The sequence below is a fragment of the Corythoichthys intestinalis genome, chromosome 14, assembly GCF_030265065.1.
Source record: "Corythoichthys intestinalis isolate RoL2023-P3 chromosome 14, ASM3026506v1, whole genome shotgun sequence".
Classification (NCBI taxonomy): Eukaryota; Metazoa; Chordata; class Actinopteri; order Syngnathiformes; family Syngnathidae; genus Corythoichthys; species Corythoichthys intestinalis.
The window spans coordinates 14,776,733-14,802,124 of NC_080408.1; the positions used below are offsets into that span (position 1 = coordinate 14,776,733).

General features: G+C 39.9%; 1 protein-coding gene across 12 annotated transcripts in view; it reads right to left on the reverse strand.

Moving 5' to 3' along the window:
- LOC130929923 (receptor-type tyrosine-protein phosphatase F-like) overlaps positions 1-25,392 on the reverse strand; it is a 464,805-nt gene that overhangs the window by 50,583 nt on the left and 388,830 nt on the right. For all 12 annotated transcript variants that reach the window (XM_057857556.1, XM_057857554.1, XM_057857557.1 and 9 more), the window contains 2 exons: positions 17,263-17,420; positions 4,062-4,174 (listed from right to left, as the gene is read on the reverse strand). In XM_057857556.1, coding sequence (XP_057713539.1) covers positions 4,062-4,174; positions 17,263-17,420 — 271 coding nt within the window. The remainder of the gene's footprint in view (positions 1-4,061; positions 4,175-17,262; positions 17,421-25,392) is intronic.

Sequence of the window (25,392 nt, forward strand, 5' to 3'; positions counted from 1 at the left end):
AATGCTCACAAATGAAACAAGCTTCTAAAGCTCTGACCCAGCAATGGTGATGGGATTTTGTCAGTTTTAACGTCGACAGACTGAAAGATTAGTTTTGATTTCCCAAGTCTTCAGTGCAATGCCAATGTGTTTTGTAGTTTGGTTTAAATTCAACTCAAGTTGTTACGGACCTGTCCGAGACCATCATCGACCTTGGTCTGCTAGAGTCGGCAAAGATAATGACAAAGCTGGAAATGATCAATCTAAGTTTCGCTTCTAGAAAAGGCTACAAAGGAAAAGAAAGACTGGCTCGTAAATTAAACGCATTTCTAAAGCCATGAGTCAGCAACACTGATGGGATTGAGTCGGTATCAAAGAGAACTGAGTGAAAGAGGGGTTTTCCCTGTCTGACGCTTTAGCTTAAATGCTTGGATGTTTTTAGTTTGTTTTAAATCCAAATTATATTTGGGACCACATCAACCAAGACCTCCTACAATGGGGTATGATTATGAACAACCCAACTACAGTTCTTATATGTCAGCTACAGCAGGCGCAGAAAGTGACAAGGTACGAAACAGTAAGTTTAAATCTAAGTTTCACTTCTCAAAACAGCATAAAAATGAAATGTAGTTCGAAAGCTTTGAGTTTGCAATGGTGACAGAATTCTGTTGGCTTTAAAGGGATTGACTGAAAATTGATTTTTTATTTTTTGTCTGAATCAATGCCACAATACCGTTCTTTCCTCAGCTTTAATGGAATTCTAATTTATGGTCTCATTTTTACCATACAGGTGCAACGGTTCTTAAGTTTTTCCATAGACTTCATAATGATGTTGATGGGACACAAGGCCGATTAATAGGGGGCCTATCTCCGTAGAAGCTGACTGAGAGGAAACATAGACAAAAAGCTTTTTACATTGAAAATTCTTGTGAATAAATGCGTAAAGCCCTCAATTCTTTATAGATATGGACGTAAAACTGTCTCGATTCTTGGAAAAGCGGAAACAAACAAAAAAAAAAAGGCAGCATAATTTTTACAAAATATATCGAATGTGCTGCTAGTCTTTAAGTCACTGTGGCACAGCCTTACTACAACAAAGAGCTTTTTACGTTCAAATTCTTGTGAACAAATGCTTGAATTCTTTATAGATACTGACGTAAATATTGACGTAAAACAGTCTCTATTCTTGGTTAAAAGCAAAAAAAACGGGCAGTTAGCATTTATTTAACGTAAATATGTTGAATGTGATGCTAGTCTGTTAGCCAATGAGGCGGCCCCCTTAGTACAACAAAGAGCTTTGTGCGTTGAAAATTCTTGTGAATAAAACGTTAAATCCCTGAATTCTTCATAGGTATGGACGTAAAACAGTCTTGATTCTTTGTTAAAAGAGCAAAGAACCGAGAAGTTAGCATTTATTTTACGTAAATATGTTGAATGTGCTGCTAGTCTTTAAGCCACTGTGGTGTCGCCTTACCATCACAAAGAGCTTTTTCCGCTGAAAATTCTTGTGGATAAATGCTTAAATCCCTGAATTCTTTATAGATACAGACGAAAAACAGTCTCGATTCTTGGTAAAAAAAAAAAAAACGCGCAGATAGCATTTATTGTACATAAATATTGCGAACTATGACGCCAGTGCTGTAGCGGCTAATTTCTCCCATTGATTTTTTTTCACAAAGTTTCAAAATGCATGCATGGTATGAAAAATATAATAATTACCTTGAATCCTCAAACAAATCACTCCTGAGACAATTCTTCCTGTTTGTATGCGGTGCAGCTTTTGTACTTTTATCCTAAATCCAGGGTTAATAGGGTTAATTACTGAAGCGGATTGTGGGATGCCTGGCCCTGTGGCTTTTGTTAACTTTTATTAATGCCCGACTACACTCGCGCGCACACACTAGATCTCATCAAATAACAACCTAGATGTGCTACGTTAGATCCCATGCCATTGGCTGCGTGAGCCTAGAGTGATCATGGGACGTGTAATACATATACTACATCGATGAATTAAAAACCGCCATGACTGAATGAAAGTTAAAGGGTATTAAAACACCTGGGGAAATGCTAATATTCCATCATTTATCCATAAACGCATGCCTTTTGGATTCATATCATGCCACTTTGTGTAATTAATTACACACATCGCAACACCAAGAAAATGATAGAGATTTGGATCGATTGTCAAGCTAAAACGACTGGCGCCCGAGATCCCGGAAATCTAGCATATTGTGTGCGTGACGTCACAACGAGGACTGAATGGCAGTGATGATGGCAGACAATTTTGTTTCTAGTTGCAGCCACGAATCCGACGTAACGAACGTTCTTCTAATGGTGGCGAGGAGAGTTATGAACCTTTTTTTGATGTTTTGGGTATCAATTTGAGCCCAAACGAGAGCCAATGCAGCCTAATGAAACGACCATTGAAGGGAGCTATCACACTGATGAAACACTGGCAACAGACTGTGTGGGAAACACTGAATGGTTTGTTTTGCGTTTCTTTTTGTGAAGCTGATACACCGTGACCGCAAAATAATGGAAGAATAATTATCATTTATTGTGCTATCATAGGTTTTGTCTGTCAACAGACACAAATATGAATGGGATTAGATGATTTGTTGTATATATTTTACGAGCGATAATTTATACATGTGTCCAGTCCTATATCCAATGCGTGATATGTTTTTTTTATTATAAAAGAGTACTCACTCTGGCCATTTCCCTCCTTTGCTTAGCCTGGGGTGGTGGGGTGGTCTCATCAGAGCCAGTCATTGTCCTCTTGCTTGATATCTCGGGACATTTAGGTGGCTGCGCATGTATGGTGGGCACCGCATCTGCTTTCAGCAGCAATTTCTTAGCAAAACCTGATTTCATTTGTCCATAGTTCGAATAGCTTTCAGGTGTAAAATGCACACCACACAAAACTGCCGGAGGCTGGGTCTGCAAAATTAGCCCTCTTAGCACGGAGGAACTTTATTCATTGTCTGCGTATTCCAGCTCTTTTTCTCGCGTTTGGGAACTCATGGGTACTACATTGCGACAAATGGCTATTTGTACACCACATAGCATGACAGGTTTGAACCATTTTAGCGATTTTTTTGGATAAAACACGAACACAACTCTCTCGTCGATAAACAACGATGGCACCTGCCTCAACCTTTTGTTTCCTTGCTGTGACGTCAAAGCCCTATTCGGCTGTTTCCGGAATACTTTCGGAAATGTTCGTAATTTTCAATCTATTTTCGATAATTGCTCATGAATGTGATTTATTTTTTTGTTAACTTTATTAATATTTGTTATCTTGCCACATAATGGTTCTATTGGTATCTCACAGCCCCTTAGTATTATAATACCCTTTAAGCAGGCCAAATCAATCCATACCAGTGACTATAGATAATGCTGCAAATATTGTTCTTTCAGTACATAACACAGATGGACTCGGACCACAAATGGGATGTTTTTCTCATGTGGTAAACATACCTGCTAAGAGCGTAATAGCAATCAACAGTGTGCCCTGCCTCAATTTACAAACAGTGAAGATTGTTCTCAGCACTTTTATACAAAATTTCTTCAGATCAGTACGAAGTAAGCACATATATATCATGCACTACAAAGCATGTTTATATGATGCCATTGTTATTTTTGCTTGTTATCAAAATACATTAGAAAAACAAACAAACAAAAAAAAAAAAAAAACAAAAAAAAACGTATTTTTTTGTTTCAGAGCACTAAATTTATTGAATCGAATCGAAAATCGTGTCCCTCGTATCGAAAGTCGTACTGAACTTTGGCTTAACAGTATCGTTGCATCCCAAGTCCCTACCGACTCTATGCATACCTACGCTCTTGAACTCAGGTATGGTACAGTTAATTTTACCTTAAGTGCACTCTACGTTTACCAGTTGTGTTTCTTTTACTGATGCAATAATAGAATTGGCTGCTAAAAAATCTGCTTAAGTCATTTCATTGCTTAGAGACACTCATTGGTTGATCCAATCATTGACTTGACTCATCCATGTCTTCAACCATATGTCGATGACAAACACTGCAGGTGACAAGGAGGGTGGAAGGCTGCTTCCTACCTGGTGTCTGGTAGTTGAGTCGTCTCATCTCTACAGGGTCGGAGGAGTTGGCCAGCAGGGAGTCTTTCACTCCGCCCGAGTGTTCATCCTTGGGCAGTGGTGACGCCCGCTTCCTAGGGAGAGAGACAAACAACAACAACACAGCATTAAAGAGGTTCCCTGCTGCTAGGCACCGATTCATTCACTTAAGTGGAAATGACAACATGATTGAGATAGACACTGCTTCTCCTTGAAATGCCTAAACACTTGGTCAGGAAACCTCTTTGAAAGATACTTTTTCTGAGGGTGGATAAATGTTTCGACACTTTGGAGGATCTATTTTTTTAAAATTTCCTTTTTTCATAAAGATTGTAGAAATAGTTTATTCATGGCTGTGCGTTCTCAGAGAATTGCTGCTTAATTAGACCTGAACAAAATACAGTGTGATGAAACCTCCTGGAATAATCTGTTATTGGTTGAAGTTACATGTATAGGTGGTTTCACTAACCGTAATTTTCAGACTATAAGCAGCTACTTTTTTCCTTCACTTTGAATCCTGCGGCTTATAGTCCAATGCGGATTATTTGTTGATTAATTTGCATTAATAGGTAACACTTTATTTGACAGCGGCATTATAAGACCTTTATAATTGTGAGATGACACTATCATGGGCATTACTGAATGCTTATGACATATGTCATTAGGTGTCATCCAGCAAATTATGTCACTCACTCCGTTTATGTCCAGCTCAGATCTTTTACATCCATTCAAAAGTGAGGTAATTTGCCATATAACATTGAATGACATCTGTTCTAATCATTCATTAATGCTCAAGACAGTGTCATGTCATAATTATGATTGTCTAAAGAAAGTCTTATGGCGCCACTGTCAAATAAAGTGTTGTCAAATACCATAGCTAGCAATTAATGAAACAACTGGAACAGTAACTGAAGAAATGATTAGCACAGACCATGAATTTTGATTATTTACATCTGTAGCGCTGCAATGCATGCTAGGAGGCACGTTGGACAACAAAAGTGTTGACAGCAGGTGGTTACTGTCTCCCCCAAGGGAGCAGTGATGGCCAAATGAAGCTTCTTGAAGCAATGAAGCTTTGCAGCCAATTGGTTCAAAGCTTCATGGTGGTTCATTTGGTCTTATGACAGTCGTATGATGCCACTGTCAAATAAGTGTTACCGGTTAATATCTTTGGTGTAAATATCCCAAAATATCGTGAGGACAGCTGCAGCTTATTGTCCAGTGTGGCTTATCTGTGAACACATGTAGTTTCCGTGTCAGATTTGGTGGGTGGCGGCTTATAGTCAGGTGCGCCTTATAGTGCGTAAATTATGGTAGCTTTCTGTTATGAATAAATAACTCAACTTTCTAGATTTATCCGTGAATTATTGGAGTGACCAGTTCTAGGGGCAGTTTACATGGCGACTCTGCGACACGAAGGCGCAATGACTGTGTTGCGGAGTTGCCTCGCGTGCATATGATGTCGGCGAAGATGGAAGGCGAAGACGAAAAATTCACAATCCTGCCTCCAAAGTGGAAGAATTCGATTGCGGGGGATTGAGGGGAGCTATCTTGGCATGCATATCAAAGGCTCCTGCGTCGCGAGACGGCGCCGATAACGTCAGCACTCGTACACGTCACATTGGGCATGCGCAGCGGTGCTACTAAACATTAAAAACAGCAAATATGGCGGAATGTCTGCTTAATTTATTGTTTTAATAATATTTTTAAATAAACATGTTTCCATTTTTGTGCCTTTTTGAACAAAAGAAAAATGCCATCGCTTCGAATGGGCAGGCATATTTTTTTCCGGGCTGAGGAACTTTGGTGGGGTCAAAGTGCATCATTCGCTGTCGCGTTGTAAATCTGCACTACCCCCCTAGGGCCTAGCATGAATACTACATCGTTTTCATGCGGAATTGCAACATTGTTCAAATGGAGACGGGCCCATATAAATGCAAAAATGCCATTTTTCGTCTTCTCGGAGAGTCACCATGTAAATGGCCCCCTACAGTAAACTTTCTGGATTCCAAGGTTTGACTGAACAACATGGAATGATCCATTTTTGGCAGATTTAAGATGATCCATTGCTGACTAACCATGCTGGTTAGCGTTATGTTCTCTTGAATCCAACTGAAGGATCATTTTTACTCAAATTTTAGGATGTTTAAGAGTTTGACAGAACTTTAAAAGTGACCTGTTTTTGAATGGAACGATCTTGAAATGAGCTTGATGAAAGCTTCTTAGAATGATCCGTTTCTGAGTGCCTTTCCAAGTTGGATCAGCATTTCATTGGAGTTGATTGGACTGATCAGTCACAATTTTCAAGGATGTCTTATGGTTTGACTAAACTTTCTAGTATGATCGATACTCAATTGAACTTCCTGTTTGGATAATGATAGGACTATACTTTCAGGATGGCCAACTGAGGTTAATTAATGGCATAACTACCTAATTTGTTGAGGACTACTTATGAAAATTAAGGCAGTGTTAAATGCCGGGAAATCACCATCATTAGTCTCCCAATTGAGTAGTTAGAAAGGCCACCGTTTTCCTGGAGTGGTCTAGCCTGGATTTGGATATATGACAGCTGCTGTGTGGGAATGTGTGCATATGTGTGATTTTCACGGTTGTGCCTATGCATGTGTGCCAACAACACATTGTGTTTACAGGCTTTCCAGACTGAGAGGGAAAACAGGCGGCTGCTGTAATTAGCTCATCAGCTGGGCGGCACAACACAGGATAATTGAGACCGGTTCTGCAGCACCTGTGTCGCACGGCGAATCATAGCGTAGGCGCTCCGCTCGTATCGGTCGACCGTAATGTTGTCCATCAGGCAGACAGGCCTTATGTATTGCAAAGTTCAGACAGCCAGCATCTGTTGACTTGCGCACACGCACACAACACAACATCCTCTCTGACTGCAAATGGAGATACCCAGTGGAAATTTCACATCTCACTGCACCCCATAAAGCGCAGGTTTTGAGGCCTTCTGGTGTGAAGACGTACAGCTGCCTGAACTCGCTCCACCTGTTACGTTAAACGTTGGGTGCTTAAGCTAATGCTAGAAGCGTGACGGATTATCCACGACAAGCATCCATTTCCTCTCTGAGTCAGACTGTGCCCGGAGAGGCAGTTTATGACTTGCATGTGTGATCTGTGATTGCCATCTACAAGGCACTCAGTCTAACAACGTGGGTCAAACTGAGTCTTTCGGAATAAAACCTCCTTGGTTGATTAGTGTGTTGAACTTTGATTTGTACTCTTTATTGACTGATATGCTGAGAATTGGGATTGTTCCATTTTGCTTAGAAAAAAAATGGTGGAAAACAGATAAGGCTGAAAAAGCAGTTTCTGCTCTTGCAACCTTCTTTAAAAAATGCTGTATTTTAGGCCAAAATAACTGTTGTGTTTGATAGAACAATATGTCTAAATGCTGCCATAGCAGTTTCATGGCGAATTAAGCCTCCAAACTATTTTTAATTTGTCTATTTTACCCTGGATACCCCCGTTTACAGACACCGCACAACCGCTTTTGTTTCAACTGAGCCTAAAAAGTAATTATATTATTTGAAATGTCTGTCATTTTTAGCTTAAAATCATGAATTGATGTCTAATATTTAGTTTAAAAAAAAACTACTTCATAAAATAATTCACTCGAATATTTTAAACTTTCAAACAAATTACGTCACAATGAAAAGTTTCTGTAAATAGGTCACAGATATCTACCTCATAACTATCGCTTAAATGTATTTTTTTTTAATTACTGTCGTATTTCCCCCGATATTTTAGATGATAACTAATCGATCCAAACAAGGAAAAAAAAAAAAGATTTTTTTTTTTTTAAAGGGTAAATATTTAAAAATCTTGAACACGCCTTGATGTCTGCGATTTCTGCATTGCGAACCTTGTTATATTACCGTGTTTCACGCATAAAATCCCCAAAAGTTCGGTTGTGGCCATTCACAGCTGTGTCTTGACACTCATTGAGACATGCTACACAGAGTTTTTGGATCGAAACAAGTAAGTACCCGATAATATCTCATTAAAATCACAGTGTCTTTAATTATGCTCTCTCATGCGCTCACCTCGAGTTAGGGTTTAGGGTTTGAATTTTTTTTGTCTTTAAATGCCCTCCTATTCAAAAATTTTCTTCCCCCAGAAAATGTAGATTTTAAGCTTTCCAATGATGTATCACACACGCATATAGGAACATTTTAAATTTGGCCAAATTGGGGGTCTCAGAGCGGAACTTCAAAGTGTTTTCAAGAGTGTTTTCCGCCATATATATATATATTTTGTAAATGTACTGTATCTTAAGACTTACATTTGAGTCCTTTAAACTTTGTGTTAGGTTGCGGGCCAAATTACGAAGTACAGTTTTAAAAATTAGCATGTGCAGTAATTTTAATAATGGATTATAAATATTGAAAGAAACATTTAAGTAACTGAGTTAAAATGAGATAAAAAAACAATGTTTATTTCCATTTTATTTGTTATTTTGAAGTAATTCAAGTGAGTACAGTCATGAATTTGATTATTAATCCCATAACGTCAGGGATGAATTTGACCTATTGAAAAGCAATTTAAAAATGGTTATTAAGGCATTACTAAGATAAAACTTCCTTTTTTTTTTTTTTCTTAATTCCGACAGTGCTGGACGCATGTTTTAACTAAACAGGCCCTGGTTCAATGCTACACAGGAATTTTATTCCCATTCCTGAGAGAGAAATGCAACAGGAGGGTTAAGCACTGGCCTCCAGTCAACACGGCAGATTTTTCAATAAGGTTATTCACGTCAAGCGTAAAGTGAGTGTGAGAATCTACTTGTGAGTTGAAGTGTGTAAGTGCGTGTGTTGTTGCAGTAAGCAGTATGCTTAATGAGGGCAGAACAAGCCCTTTGTTACGACTCCAGCCTGGAAGAACGGGTCTCTGCGGATAATGTCAGCTTCAAAGACGGGAACATTTCTTTTTGCGGCACTTTTCCCCCGGCTTGGCATTTACTTGACAATAGACCATTCTGCAGCCGTGTGCTGCCTCGGCATATTCAGATATGGCGGGGGGGACTGCTAGGGTCGCATGCCGACGTTGGATGGATAATGAAACACAGCATGGGGAGACAGGACGGATGTGATGAATAACACAGCCACCACATGTGGAACATGCATATGTAAACCCGCATCAACCACAACTCCCACACCTCCCGTGACTTGGTTAAACCCTGGTATGAGAGGGGTCTGTTTCCGAAAATGTTACTATGTTGGAGTTATTGTGTTTAATTAATTATCAAACCATAGACGGAGTTTGACTTTTGGGGCAGGAGGGGCACAACATGTTGATGACCCCGAAACACAGTGTCAGCAGTAAAATTAACTTACAAGAATATTTATAATACCGTATTGGCCCGAATATAAGAGCGTTTTTTGCATTGAAATAAGACTGAAAAAGAGGGGGTCGTCTTATATTCACATTATACCCATTCGCGACGCTAGATGGCGCCAGATATCATTGAAGCGATGTTCTGTCTTGACAGATCTCAGCTACTCTCCCCATTCACGACACTAGATGACGCTAGATATATTTGAAGCGATGTTCTGTCATGACAGATCTGAGCTACTCTCAAGTTTAATCAGTTTGCATTATTTTATTGCAATGTTTTTCCTTATTCAGATTTGTTTCAAGACTACAGTTACAGATGGTTAATGCAGTTATTGCAATTTTGTTCTTTTATCACAATAGATTGGTTTATTTACATTTCAAAAACCAGAAGCCATTCATTTACGAAGGTGATTGCACTTTAGTTTCCATATTTAAATGTTCAGATATTAAGATTTGAATGAGGCAAAATAACATGATTTTTCTCTCAAATATATTGTTATAATCATTTGTTTCGGATGTACTATAATTATTTTCTTTTAAAAATTAATTTGGTGTACAAAAACTCTTTTTTTTTTAAACTTGAGTCTTGAAAAAGAAGGGGTCGTCTTATAATCAGGGCCATCTTTTACGGTAATAAGTTGAAAATTAGCATTTTTGGTTCCCCATTATTCTTGAGGGGGATTCTAAATCAGGCTGCTTAGGACAGCTATACTGTTTAACAAAATCGTCATCCATTGAATATGGAACACCCGCCGGTGTCGTGCCAATGTAGTTACCCCCATCAAAAATTGTATCCCCTTGGCGGAGCCACTGCACTAGGGGTGTGACAAAATATCAAAATGGTGATATATCGTGATACTTTGTATCCCAAAAGGTTATCGATATGCTCCTGCCAAGAATCGAGATATCATTTTGAAAAGGTGTCCATGTCTAAAAAAAAAAAAAAAAAAAAGAACCAACAAGTTACTACCAAAATTTTCCACAATAAGTGTCTCAGTTAACTTTAAGGCTGCATTGACGGTGCTCGACGCCCAATCCATTAAGACTGGGAACGTTCGTTCATTTGAAACCAGAGCATTCACAGTCATTATGTCCAATTTTCAGGGCATTTAGAGGTCACTCGCTGTTCATTTTTCAGGGCATTTACAGGTCACTTGCTGCTCATTTTAGGGCATTTATAGGTCATTTTCCGTTGAGTTTGAGTCACTGCCTATTCATTTGGGTGATTCCTAGGTCATTTCCTGTTCCTTAACTCAAAATAAACAGGAAGAGATCCATAAAAGACCCCAAAATCAACAGGACGTAAGTGAAAATGAACAGGTAAATGACCTTAAGTGGCCCAAAATTACCTCATTCCCTGGCATTGGCTGCCACTACCGGCCATAGATGTTCAATCCGTTTGAAGTGGGAGGGATGGCAGCGAAGGAACGAATGTTCATTCGCTGCCACCCTCCCACTTCAAATGAAAATGGATATGTTCACTGTTTATGCTTGTAAAATATATCCACAGAGGCAGCGCCTGTGTGCATAATCTTTTTTGTTGTTGTTTCTGTTGTGTTTTCCACCTGTGATCGGATACTTAGAGCCAGTTGTGTAGTTCTTTGAACGATGTGCTAATCCTAGCGAACGCATGCTAACCGTTTGTGTCATTGCATTATTTACGTTGATGCGAACCTGCTTGGTATCGAGGACGAAATTGATTTGTATTATTTTCATTTTTAGCTTCACTCTTCAAATGATGGCGTCATAACGACGGCCAAAATAAAGTCAGCAAATTATACGGACGTCCAGCATCGTCATTTGGGAGTTTAGGCAGCTGTATAGCCAGGACCGAGCCGTAGCGTCCTGGTGAGGTCAGTATATTCACATTTCGTTGTTCATGCATCATGTAACATTATCGTACTGTACATTTATTCATCATGTTGTTCTCTATTGTATTTTTATATTAAATTGCCTTTCAAGATGACATATCTGTTCTATGTGTTGAATTTTATCAAGTCAATTTCCCCCAAAAATTCGACTTATTTCGACTTATTTTATAAATTCGACTTCGGTGCGACTTACCGAATTGGCCCGAATATAAGACGGCCCTGATGAAAAGACGACCCCCTCTTTTTCAAGACTCAAGTTTGAAAAAAGACTTTTTGAACACTAAATTAATTTTTATACAGAAAATAATTGCAGTACATCTGAAACAAATTATTATAATAACATATTTGAGAGAAAAAGCATGTTATTTTGTCATCAAAATGAAGTCTAACTGTAACTGCAGTCTTGAAACAAATCTGAATAAGGAAAAACATTGCAATAAAATAATACAAACTGGTTAAACTTGAGAGTAGCTGAGATCTGTCATGACAGAACATGGCTTCAATGATATCTAGCGCCATCTAGCGTCGTGAATGGGTATAATGTCTAGACCGCGAATATAAGACGACCCCCACTTTTCAGTCTTATTTCAATGCAAAAAAACACCATCTTATATTCGGGCCAATACGGTTTATATGTTTTTTTTTTCCTCTTCATTGGGCATTTTATGGCTGGTGCGACTTATACTCAGATGCGACTTATAGTCCGAAAAATACGGTAGCTTTCCAAAATTTTGTTTGTCTGTTAGATGGCACCATTTTCCCCTACAAAGCATGCAACGAAAACATAGGTAAAAAATATAAACATAGTAATATGTGTCCCTTTCTGAAATGGTGTGGTTGTGTCACCAATAGATCTTGAGTAGTCATGTATATGTAAATAAAGGCTTTCAAAGTTTTATTTAAATATTTGTCTACAGAATTCAAAGCCTGCAGCAATATTTTGCATGTTTTCTGAAACGGTGCCTCGCTACTTCAATATAAATCCTGTGTTGGATATTGATTTTGCAAAATACTAGGCGAGCTTTTAAAATGTAAAATCTTCAAAATATTTTTTGACCTCATTGTGCTAATTTGCCTACATTCAAAGCATGCAGAAAAAGTTTAAACCTATTACTCTTTTCTGTAAGGGTGCCTTGTGACTGAAAGATAAGTTTGTGTTTCTTATTGATTTTGAAAATGTTAACTAAACAAATTTCCTGTGACTTTTTTTGACCTGGTTCTCAAACGAGTCTGTTACGCCCCACGTCTGCTAAAGCCCAACAAATATGACTTGACGCACCAATTTGAGCTGGCATTCCCTTCATTTTGTCACTATTTTTCAAAAACAAGCAAGAAGTGAAGACCACACAACACGAATGGAGGAGACGTGACTGATGAAGAGTGACAGTACCCACCTCTCCTGTTTGCTGCGTTCATGAAGAAAAGGAAGGAGAGGGAGGAAGGGGATTAATAGGCAATTATTATGCTCTTGTTTTTAATCCAGCTCTTTCAAAATGTCAAGTATGAGACATTATGGCAGGCCACGTAAACCTCATCGGAGGCTCTGTGTTTGGCAAATGCGCAGGTAGCAATAACTATAGTGGCGGTGAGAACTCAATTATCGCTTTACGTGTTTTATTGGCAGGAAAAAAAGAAAGGGGCTCACAGCTTCCAGCTCACACTCCCTGCTGTCAATTTGTTGGCGTAGAGAAAATGGCTACTGCAGCTCGGTGGGTGTCTTGAGGCTTACTATTATGCCTAGGTGAGACTGATAGCAGTTTGCATTAGGGCTGCAGCTATGGAATATTTTAGTAATCGAGTATTCTACTGAAAATTCCATCGTTTAGTCTAGTAATCGGATAACACATTTTTGTGGGTAAAGAGCAATTATACATAGACACGAGAAAACGACATTTCACCCAATACTGAACAATTTTTAGACAATTATTTTAGATGTACATTGTTGAAAACAGTCAACAATTTTATCTCAAATGTGAGTCGAAAAAAATACAACTACCAAGTCACTGTTTTCACACAAAAAAAAACCTAAGATCTTATTAAAAAAAAATCTGAAAAAATTACCTAAAAATGTCATTATGCTTGATAACACACATCAATTAAAAGTTTTTCCAACGTGTTTCAATTCAGTTTCCATTTGTGTCAAGCTACTTTTAAGTCAAGTTAAGTTTTAAGTTAGTCTAAATTGTAAGTGCTGATAGGATTTTTGCAGTGTTCAATATAAATGTATGATACCAGCTGTATGGGAGCACATTTGGCACCAGTGCTACTTGTTTTATCCGTCAATGACTACAGAGCTATAATTGACAGTTAGCTTTATAATGTTTTTATTTTACACCCTCATCACTCTCTGGCGCTGTGTTTTTACATATTAAATAAAGCCTGTATAAAAGACACGTTAGCCATGTATCGACAGAAGTTAGAATTAATAGAAACTCAGCCCTCCTTGGGACTAACGTTACGTTAGCCAGGTACAGTAACGTTAATCTTACTAATTAGCGCTACGTTAAGTTAATTTTAACTTGCCCCGAGTATCGCTCCTCCGCTCATGGAGTAAACGGGGTTCCTTCAGTGGAGCTGCAGAATTAAAGACGTGCTGTAGTGAAATGCAAGCGCTGTCTTACGGTGAATACATGAAACAGTGCTCGCCTTGGTCTCCATCTTGGTCCTTTTCTCTTCGCTTTTGTCGGCTTCTTCGTCATTACCTCTACAGTGCCTTGCAAAAGTATTCGGCCCCCTTGAATCTTGCAATCTTTCACCACATTTCAGGCTTCAAACATAAAGATATGAAATTTAATTTTTTTGTCAAGAATCAACAACAAGTGGGACACAATCGTGAAGTGGAACAACATTTATTGGATAATTTAAACTTTTTTTAACAAATAAAAAACTGAAAAGTGGGGCGTGCAATATTATTCGGCCCCTTTACTTTCAGTGCAGCAAACTCACTCCAGAAGTTCAGTGAGGATCTCTGAATGATCCAATGTTGTTCTAAATGACCGATGATGATAAATAGAATCCACCTGTGTGTAATCAAGTCTCCGTATAAATGCACCTGCTCTGTGATAGTCTCAGGGTTCTGTTTAAAGTGCAGAGAGCATTATGAAAACCAAGGAACACACCAGGCAGGTCCGAGATACTGTTGTGGAGAAGTTTAAAGCCGGATTTGGATACAAAAAGACTTCCCAAGCTTTAAACATCTCAAGGAGCACTGTGCAAGCCATCATATTGAAATGGAAGGAGCATCAGTCCACTGCAAATCTACCAAGACCCGGCCGTCCTTCCAAACTTTCTTCTCAAACAAGGAGAAAACTGATCAGAGATGCAGCCAAGAGGCCCATGATCACTCTGGATGAACTGCAGAGATCTACAGCTGAGGTGGGAGAGTCTGTCCATAGGACAACAATCAGTCGTACACTGCACAAATCTGGCCTTTATGGAAGAGTGGCAAGAAGAAAGCCATTTCTCAAAGATATCCATAAAAAGTCTCGTTTAAAGTTTGCCACAAGCCACCTGGGAGACACACCAAACATGTGGAAGAAGGTGCTCTGGTCAGATGAAACCAAAATTGAACTTTTTGGCCACAATGCAAAACAATATGTTTGGTGTAAAAGCAACACAGCTCATCACCCTGAACACACCATCCCCACTGTCAAACATGGTGGTGACAGCATCATGGTTTGGGCCTGCTTTTCTTCAGCAGGGACAGGGAAGATGGTTAAAATTGACGGGAAGATGGATGCAGCCAAATACAGGAACATTCTGGAAGAAAACCTGTTGGTATCTGCACAAGACCTGAGACTGGGACGGAGATTTATCTTTCAACAGGACAATGATAAATATATACATAATACATATACATACATAAAGCCAAATCTACAATGGAATGGTTCAAAAATAAACGTATCCAGGTGTTAGAATGGCCAAGTCAAAGTCCAGACCTGAATCCAATCGAGAATCTGTGGAAAGAGCTGAAGACTACTGTTCACAAACACTCTCCATCCAACCTCACTGAGCTCGAGCTGTTTTGCAAGGAAGAATGGGCAAGAATGTCAGTCTCTCGACGTGCAAAACTAATAGAAACATACCCCAAGCGACTTGCAGCTGTAATTGGAGCAAAAGGTGGAGCTACAAAGTATTAACGCAAGGGGGCCGAATAATATTGCACGCCCCACTTTTCAGTTTTTTGTTTGTTAAAAAAGTTTAAATTATCCAATAAATGTTGTTCCACTTCACGATTGTGTCCCACTTGTTGTTGATTCTTGACAAAAAAATTAAAATTTTATATCTTTATGTTTGAAGCCTGAAATGTGGCGAAAGGTTGCAAGGTTCAAGGGGGCCGAATACTTTTGCAAGGCACTGTATATTCATGCAGAGACTTCATAATATATTGACGGGACAGGTGGCACGGGGCCGATTGATAGGGGGCCTATTTTCAAATAAAAAACTTACAATTTAAATATCTTCAAAACCAAAGCTGCTACCGACCTAAAACCAAAACAGGCATCTACCTTGAGCATATATGAGTCTCCTTGAGCAGCGGCATCAAAAAATTTAAAGTCGTTCCCTAATAAAATTCCGATTAATAATTTTTTATATAAGTATAACAAAACTTAAAATGGCTATAAACGTCTCAAATCTTACACTGGATGCACAAAAATCACCAAATGCAGAGATAATCATCTATATTTTGAGGATCAATGGCAATAATTAACATTTCATATAGGTTTCTGCCCGAAATAGTAACTTAAAAGTTTTCAACAGCAAGTAAATCACTCAATTTTCACATTGGAAACTTAATACTTGAGGAAAACATGCAGAATCAATTGTAAATAACACATGAATAGATTATTAATAAATTCAATATAACAATTACAACTTATTATATAATAGAATGGCCCTTTATTGTCATTATACACTTGTACAATAAAATTTTGGAGCATCTCCCTTTACAGAGAGCTTTTTACGTTGAAAATTCTTGTGAATAAATGCTTAAATCCCTGAATTCTTTAAATATATGAACGTAAAAGAGTCAATTCTTGGTTAAAAGCAAAAAACCCGTCAGTTGGCATTTATTTTACGTAAATATTGCAAAGTATGACGCCAATGCCGTAGCGGCTAATTTCTCCCATTTTTGATTTTTTACACAACGTTTCAAAATGCATGCATGGTACGAAAAATATAATAATTACCTTAAATTCTTTAACAAATTACTCCTTAGGCAATCCTTCCTGTTTGTATGCGGTACAGCTTTCCTACTTTTTCAACCTAAATCTGGCGTTTGATCGCTGCGTGTGTTTGAGAATAACTGCGACCGAATGCGAAGCATAACTCAGCCTTAACTTATACAGGATGTGGGAAGCCCCCTACCCGAAAGCATGGGACAGGGTCTGGGGAAAGTGACCCGTAAATATATCATGAAGTCGATGATTCATGCATGGTTGAACTCAAATATATCCCCCGCCTCTGACTTCTTCCTGTAGGCACGTGATGTCAGCGTGTTGTGCCGTGTTAAAAGTAGTCCGGGCAAAACGTCACGCTTAGAGCTGGCAAAATTAAACGATTCCACGAGGCGCAGAAAATTCCTCGTTCAATTTTTAAAATCGAGTTACTCAAAGTTTTCGAGTAATCGTTTGAGCTCTAGTCTGCATGCATGATTGACCGCAGAGGCTGGCTTCAGAACAGATTAGCTTTTGAATAATAAACAAATGCAATCATTTGTGTTCATAATTTTTGTTTGGACTAATGGCTTTCTTTTTTATGGTTATTTTTTGCTCTTCAATTGAGGTTGTAACTTTAAATATTGCCAAGATGAAATGATAAGTGTGTGACCTGACTGATGTTGAACAAATCATGTCAACTCTCCTTCGTATTAAGCTTCCCCATAAGCACATATCAGTAAATGGAGAGCACACATGTTTACTAGAAAAAAAAGAAAACATAAGAAGGCCACTTACTTCTTGAAAAGCAGGATGGCAATGACGACACTGATGATGAGCACCACAGCAAACACGGGTCCCATTACCCAGAGCATTTCCGTCTGTTCCGTCCCTTGAGCCATTGACTGCGTGGTGACCTGGATGAGGTCCGAATAGGGGCTGGCTGAAAATGTCATCTGTTGGGGTAAAGATATGCGTTAGTCAATAGCTAACTGGGGAACAAACCAGGCTGCAACCTATGTACTTCATTGACAGCAAATACTACTCTTAGAACTTTGACACCATCTTGTGAAATCAAAAGTGTTATAGAGAAATGTAAATTTGTGATTTGTGAACAATAAGAATTCAGCAGTATTGTACTTGTAAACATTTCCATATAGGCAATTCAAATGCCCATGTGTGCTTCCAAAATACTGACTTGGTGAGTTACTGAATGATTGGTAAGTATGGCAGAGTATTTGATTCCTCAGGAGCTTGTGTTTTTTAACTGTACCACATCAGAATGAGCCGAGACAGCCTGATGAGACTTGAGAAAGGTGAGCAAGGGGAGGCAGAAAAATGTTCCCTCCGCCCTCTGGTCCGCTACACATAAATGGGGGGCATTGCCTCTCCTTCATTACTGTGCACGGCATGACGGTAGAGCGAGGGGAGGAGGTGATGGCGACAGGGGCGTGTAAATGAGACGTCTCCCCCTCCTTGCTCTTTCGTCTTCAGATGACGGCGAGGAGGAGGAAGATGAGGCAGAGGGGTGAAGGTGTGCGGTGGAGGTACAGCGGGAGAGCGAGGTGACAGACGAGAGCGCGGCAAAGCTTCTCGTCATTAGAGCTCAGCGTGCTGCTCATTGCGCGGCGAAGCGGGGACGCGGTTTGGGAAGGGAGGGCCACGGGTGACAGATCGCGGGCCGTGGCGGGGAGAGTTGGGCTCCCAGCGTGCAGCGGCACCGGCAGGCGGCAGTAATCCGCATCATTAGCGGCACAGCGGCCCGCTCTGCGGCACAAAGGCAGATATTAATTGGAAAGATAAACCAAGATGGGTTCAAAGTTGTATATATACTTCTGTTATCGCAACTCTAGCAGGAAAAATGGTGGATGTGCGAGTTGCTTGCGGGGGAATGCGGTTGCACACTCGTATACACACACGGGAAGTCGAGTGTAAAAGTAAAAAGATGACAAACAGAGGAAGGACGTTCCAGAATTAATGAACCAGTTATTGCATCATTACACTCTCGCCAATAGAGGGCATTGTTGAATGTTTTCAGGGTGCGGCCAAGATTTTTGGTCAAGCTCTCAACTTAAAAAGGTTGTCTTCATGGAGTTGTGCCACAAATGTCACCACAATGATCAGACTACAGGGATCCCTCGCTACTTCGCGCTTCAAACATCGCGCCCTCAATCCATTGCTGATTGTTTTTTTTCCCTCTCAAATATAAATAAATAAATAAATAAGTAAAGATGAGCAGCCCCGAGCCAATTGCGTAGTCTCACTCTCCCCCCTCTCCCTGCTCTTTGTTGGTCAAGCAGTGCATTGTAGTCGCTTATTAAAGTTAACGACGATTGACACACGTTTGGGTTTGATCTTGCCAGAGACACGAACTTCAAAGTGCCGCATGCGTCAATCATCGCTTAACTTGTTAACAGTTGCTGTGGCATCTTATTGTGTGTAAGTGTGCAGCTTGAGCGTGCTCAAGCTATGAAGCATTTAATAAAGACAAAGATTTTTCTACTTCATTCATGTTTAAAAATAATTTGTTAGGACAGTAACATTTTTACAACTTATCACAATTATTACATTCGAAGTGCTTAAAAAACATTTATTAAAATATACATACATATATATATATATATGTAATTTTTTTAAATTATACTTTGGGGAAAAAAGTGAAAACACATATCTTATATTTATCTCTTTTCAATGCTAAATCTGAATAAATACATTGAAGACACATTAAAGTAAAATAAAATTTTTAAAAAAAAATTGGGGGGTACACTCCTTAGCGGTTTTTCAATTATCGCGGCCAAGAAACGAGGGATCATTGTACACGCAATATCATGCAATTTAACATTCATTATCTCTTAAGTGTGTTAACTTTAGGCTGTCATTGATGGCAACTGACGTCCAATCCATTTGAATAGAGAGGGTTGGCAGTGATCAATAACCCCCAATGGCACCGAATGTGATCATCCCCTTATAGTTTAAATGGATTTGCCATCCATCACCATCAATGACTGCAAATGAGTTGAAAACTGCCCAAAACGTCCCTAAAACGTCGTTTTTATAGGACATGCATAATGCAGTTAATGTTGAAGGAAATTAGCAAAGAATTTCGAAGACATTCCAGGAAATGCTACCAAATAAAAAATTGACCAAAAATTACCATAAAATGGCAGTTTCAAGTGAAAATGTCAAACTTCCTTGGCTTTTCAGTCCTGGTCTTTTGCAAGATGAAATTGGCTCTAGGGCTAGAACTTTCTGAAAAGACTCCCTATCAATAGCGAAAAAATGGAGGCTTCTGAAACTTCTGATGTCTTTTTGATAATGGCTTTGAGACTTTGCGTGGGTCTCATCATGACGGATATGCATTTCTGGTTGATAAAACCCATGGTAGGCTGTGGTATGAAAGGTGTGACGGAGCATTTGGACCTTACCACTTATAGTCGCCTTGTGTTCTTTGCTACAGTTGAGTAAATAAACACTCCTAACCATAATACCAGCAACTGCAATATTCCACAAAGATATTTAGTTACTTTGCACTTCAAGGCTTTTGAGTGGCAGCGTAATTACTGCGAGGCATTTGCAAGTCTACTCATACAGTAAAAATGAGATCACAACACTTAACGCTGTGAAATGCTGATTGGATTGGTGTGACTGCGTCGTGTAGAAGTTGAACTGAGTCCCCGCAGCCTTCTTGTTTACAAGCTCCAAGCCAATGAGCTAAAATGCTTTATGATACATAATGTAAGAAAAAAACACAACTCTCTACTGCAGCGAGGGATGAGATGCGCAAATGCTCTTGTGACTGACTCCACAACGGTCAGTGTATTGTGAAGCCTCTCACTCGAACTGCTGCGTGACCGGGCTTTTATCAGATTTTAGCGTCGTTCAAATGGATGATCCTGAGTCTTTCGCCGTGACCGAGGCACATAAAAGCAGCCTTTTCTGTTTAGCATGGCCTTCCTTTGCGTGTCCCCTCACTCAAAGCACAGCTGCATTAATTTGTTACGCCACAGGGGTAGTAAAAAAAACTTCCCAGGATTCCCCGCGGGGCCACATCCTGCGGCCCGTTACTGCCCTACGGTAGGAACAGGAAACCCTCTATTATTTGTCCTGTTTAGTGTGTCAGAGGCCCTTTGTTTCTGTAGCTAAGTGGAACCTGTACACACCAGACACAATAGACCAAAAACTCCACTCTATGACAACCAAATTGTTTTGTTATAATGCAAATGGACTGGACCTTGACAAGTTATCTTCATATTAATCTTTTTTTTGATGACACTCCAAAAACGAATTGCCTTCCAAAACTTGACTGAACCTTGACAACTCATATTTACAGTGGAGCAAATAAGTATTTAGTCAACCACTAATTGGGCAAGTTCTCCCACTTGAAAATATTAGCGAGGCCTATAATTGTCAACATGGGTAAACCTCAACCATGAGAGACAGAATGTGAAAAAAACCCAGAAAATCACATTTTTTGATTTTTAAAGAATTTATTAGCAAATCACGGTGGAAAATAAGTATTTGGTCAATACTAAAAGTTAATCTCAATACTTTGTTATGTACCCTTTGTTGGCAATAACGGAGGCCAAACATTTTCTGGAACTCTTTACAAGCTTTTCACACACTGTAGCTGGTATTTTGGCCTATTCCTCCATGCAGATCTCCTCTAGAGCAGTTATGTTTTGGGGCTGTCGCTGGGCAACACGACTTTCAACTCCCTCCACAGATTTTTTTATGGGGTTGAGATCTGTAGACGGCTAGGCCACTCCAGGAACTTGATATGCTTCTTACGAAGCAACTCCTTTGTTGCCCTGGCTGTGTGTTTGGGATCATTGTCATGCTGAAAAACCCAGCCACATCTCATCTTCAATGCCCTTGCTAATGGAAGGAGATCTTCACTCAAAATCTCTCGATACATGGCCCCGTTCATTCTTTCCTTGACACAGATCAGTCGTCCTGGTTCCTTTGCACAAAAACATCCCCAAAGCATGATGTTTCCAACCCCATGCTTCACAGTGGGTATGGTGTTCTTCGGATGCAATTCAGTATTCTTTCTCCTCCAAACACGAGAACCTGTGTTTCTACCAAAAAGTTCGATTTTGGTTTCATCTGACCAGAACACATACTCTTCTGGCTCATCCAAATGCTGTCTAGCGAACCGCAGACGGGCCTGGACGTGTACTTTTTTTCAGCAGGGGGACACGTCTGGCAGTGCAGGATTTGAGTCCCTAGTGGCGCATTGTGTTACTGATAGTAGCCTTTGTTACTGTGGTCCAAGCTCTCTGTAGGTCGTTCACGAGGTCCCCTCGTGTGGTTCTGGGATTTTTGCTCACCATTCTTGTTATCATTTTGACGCCACGGGATGAGATCTTGCATGGAGCCCCAGATCGAGGGAGATTATCAGTGGTCTTGTATGTCTTCCATTTTCTAATAATTGCTCCCACAGTTGATTTCTTTACACCAAGTGTTTTACCTATTGCAGATTCAGTCTTCCCAGCCTGGTGCAGGTCTACAATTTTGTCTCTGGTGTCCTTCGACAGCTCTTTGGTCTTGGCCATAGTGGAGTTTGGAGTGTGGCTGACTGAGTTTGTGGACAGTTGTTTTTTATACCGACAATGAGTTAAAACAGGTGCCATTAATGCAGGTAACGAGTGGAGCCTCGTTAGAAGAAGTTAGACCTCTTTGACAGCCAGAAATCTTGTTTGTAGGTGACCAAATACTTATTTTCCACTCTAATTTGGAAATAAATTCTTTAAAAATCAAACAATGTGATTTTCTTTTTTTCCCCACATTCTGTCTCTCATGGTTGAGGTTTACCCATGTTGACAATTACAGGCCTCTCTAATCTTTTCAAGTAGGAGAACTTCCACAATTGATGGTTGACTAAATACTTATTTGCCCCACTGTAAGTGTTTGCATCATCTTGTTCGTGATTGACCAAAGACATGTCTTTGGAAGAACCTGGTCTCACTGAAACTTGCCAACTCATGGAATTTAAATAGAATTTAAAGAGCATACGACACCAGAAAAAAAGTCTTAAATGGCATTATTATGTGAATTAGAATCATATTTTGAGACGATTCGACCATATACAACAATTTAGCAAAGCGCAGATGACGAGAAATTAGTCTTTTAATCTGCCGGTTAGCCACGCCTACAATTATAGGGCTTTAGCGTCCCCAACAGGTGGATGACGTCAGCGGTAGACTAGGCTCATCGGTTTTACTATTCAGCCCATTGAGGGGGAATTGTTCAGAACGAGGAAAACGAGACGAAGAGAGCTGCAAAATGTCATTGTTTCAGTCTCTCTACTCCCAATATTTTTACAGGATATTCTTTTTATCCAAGTATTTTCCCCAATAGCTATATAAATGGCTTGAGAAGGACCAGTCAGCCCGTCGAGGGGGAACTATTCACAATGATTAAAACGGGACGAAGAGAGCGGCAAAATGTCATTGTTTCTGTCTCTTTACTTCAATATTTTTACAGGATATTCATTTTACCCAAGTACTTTCCCCAATTGCTAAATAAATGGCATGGTCATGACAAATAACTTGTGCTAAATGGAATATAAAATAATAAAAATCCATTTATTCAAGACGACATGGCAAAATTACTCCATAATGGTCAAAACAGTCGACTTTACCTTTACTGTCACACCTGCCGAACGATATTTTATGACACCTAAATCGGACATATGTCATTTCCCTTCCCCGGCTTCGGAGAATGTAAACAGACCAGAAGGAGTGACAGCTAGCCGACATGCTAACCCGAACCGAGGGATGTTTCAAAGTCTTCGAAGTGGAAAATCACACATAACTAGCCTGGATTATTTGACATGACGACCCGGTTGTCGAGTTTCTTTGCGGATCGGCAAACCGCCCGGCGGAGAGCAATTTACAGTTCGTTCCCTGGAGGAGGGTGGCTGGAATTGTTGTGTAGCTAACGTGCTAACAGCTAACTGCTAATGAGCGTGAGGATAGCTTTTTACATGCCTATCAATGATCAAACGTAAGTAGTCCTTTATTTAAAGGAATTTTATAGTGTTTACTTTGTAATCACTGTATTCGTATTTGACATAATACAAAACAAGATGTTTACTCACTTCCTTGTAAGTCCAATGGTCCCACAGTAAATATCCACGGTGAATGGGAACCTTTTGAAACTCCAAAAAGGCGCATACGCCTCGCCCGCATACAGAATGATTTTTCTGCAGCCGTTTGGCTGGCGTGATGCAAAAAATAAAAGTATTAATCCGCAAAATCAGCTGAATCCTTCGTCCTCATACACAACAGTACACTGTAGCGTGAAGAGGACGTCTTCTACCGTACACGTCACAGCGCCCTCCTCCTCAATGCGAGACCGAAGCCGGAAGTCACTCATTTTCCTGGCGCGGGATTCAAAAAACTAAATAAATATAGCGATCGCTTCCACACACATCCAAGCGGTCCATATCATTCAGGAGCATAAAATACCGCGTGTATTATGAAATAAACATGCTTTTTCGTGTCACAAGCACTTTAAACCTTTTTGTTTATGAGAACGTCACAAAATTGTCTCTTTAAAACTCCAGGTGAAGTAGACCTTGACAACTATTTTTCAAGTGTGTAAACCTTTTAATCACTGGCCATAGACTAACAGTCTACATAAGGACCTGGATGAATATGTTCTTGACCACTTATCTTCAAGTATGTACTTTTATTTGTGACAAAACAAAGAGCCGCTTCTACAATTGGCTCTTCTTCGACAAGTGCTTTTCACGTATAAATGAGACATCAGGATTTATAAGGAGAGCAGAGGCCAGCAAAGGTCCTTCATGCATTGAAATGATACAGAAACTGCGTGATGAGTTTTTTTTTTTCATAAAATGTTTTGAGTTGTAGACAACGAAAGAGGATGACCTTGATGGGAAGAGTAGAACTGCTTTTCAGATCAGAGGCTACTTTGTCAATTTAATTGGACTCGAACTGTGTTGGTAGGATTTATAGATGTGCCGTTAATGACATGCGGAAAACATTGTTTGGGTTTGCAGCGCAAGTAGTACTCCACAGTCAACTAGGAGCTGATGAAAGCTGGCAGCGAGCAAGGAGACAATCGGAGCAAGGGATGTTCTGCTACTTGCACTATATCCAGTCTGTGATCTGGCCCGTGGGCTACATAACCCCACTCCCCCCGCCACCATCCCTCGAGCTCCCAATCGGCAGTGCGCAGCAAAAAACACCACCAAATTTGTTTCAACTCGCTGTTGACCCTGCGAGCCTCTTGTCTTTCCCAAAATGGCTTAAATAAGCCGCAGGGGGGCGTGCAGCCGCGAAAACAAACACACGCGTGCAAAGACGGCCATTATGTGTCTCTTGCTGCCTCCCCCGGGGAAGCCCACGCTCTGGTCCTCATCTGAGCATGACAAAGCTGGAAGGGAGGCGAGGGGAAGTCGTTGATGAGACAAAAACTGCAAGTTGGAGGATGATCATGCGCAGCTTTTACACTGCACATCAAAGGCATAACAATAGAGTCTGCATTTGAGAAGCGGCGTACGTTCACACACCCATTGCAGCTTCATGCAGATAATTTGATATGTGGCAAAATCTGACCCAGTGAGAATTGCTGTCAACAAAAAGGGGGTGTGACTGTTAAGTAGTTATGTCTCTGATACTGAAGCCAGAACTGTTCTTGCCTTGACTACATTAACCTTCTCACATCGGGAGAATTACCGTATTTTTCGGACTACAGGTTGCACCTGAGTATAAGTCGCACCAGCCATAAAATGCCCAACGGAAAGAAAAAAACCCTATATATGTAAGTCGCACCGGAGTATAAGTCATATTTTTGGGGGAAATTTACTTGATAAAATCCAACTCATATAACAGATATGTCATCTTGAAAGGCAATTTAATATAAAAATACAATAGAGAACAACATGCTAAATAAGTG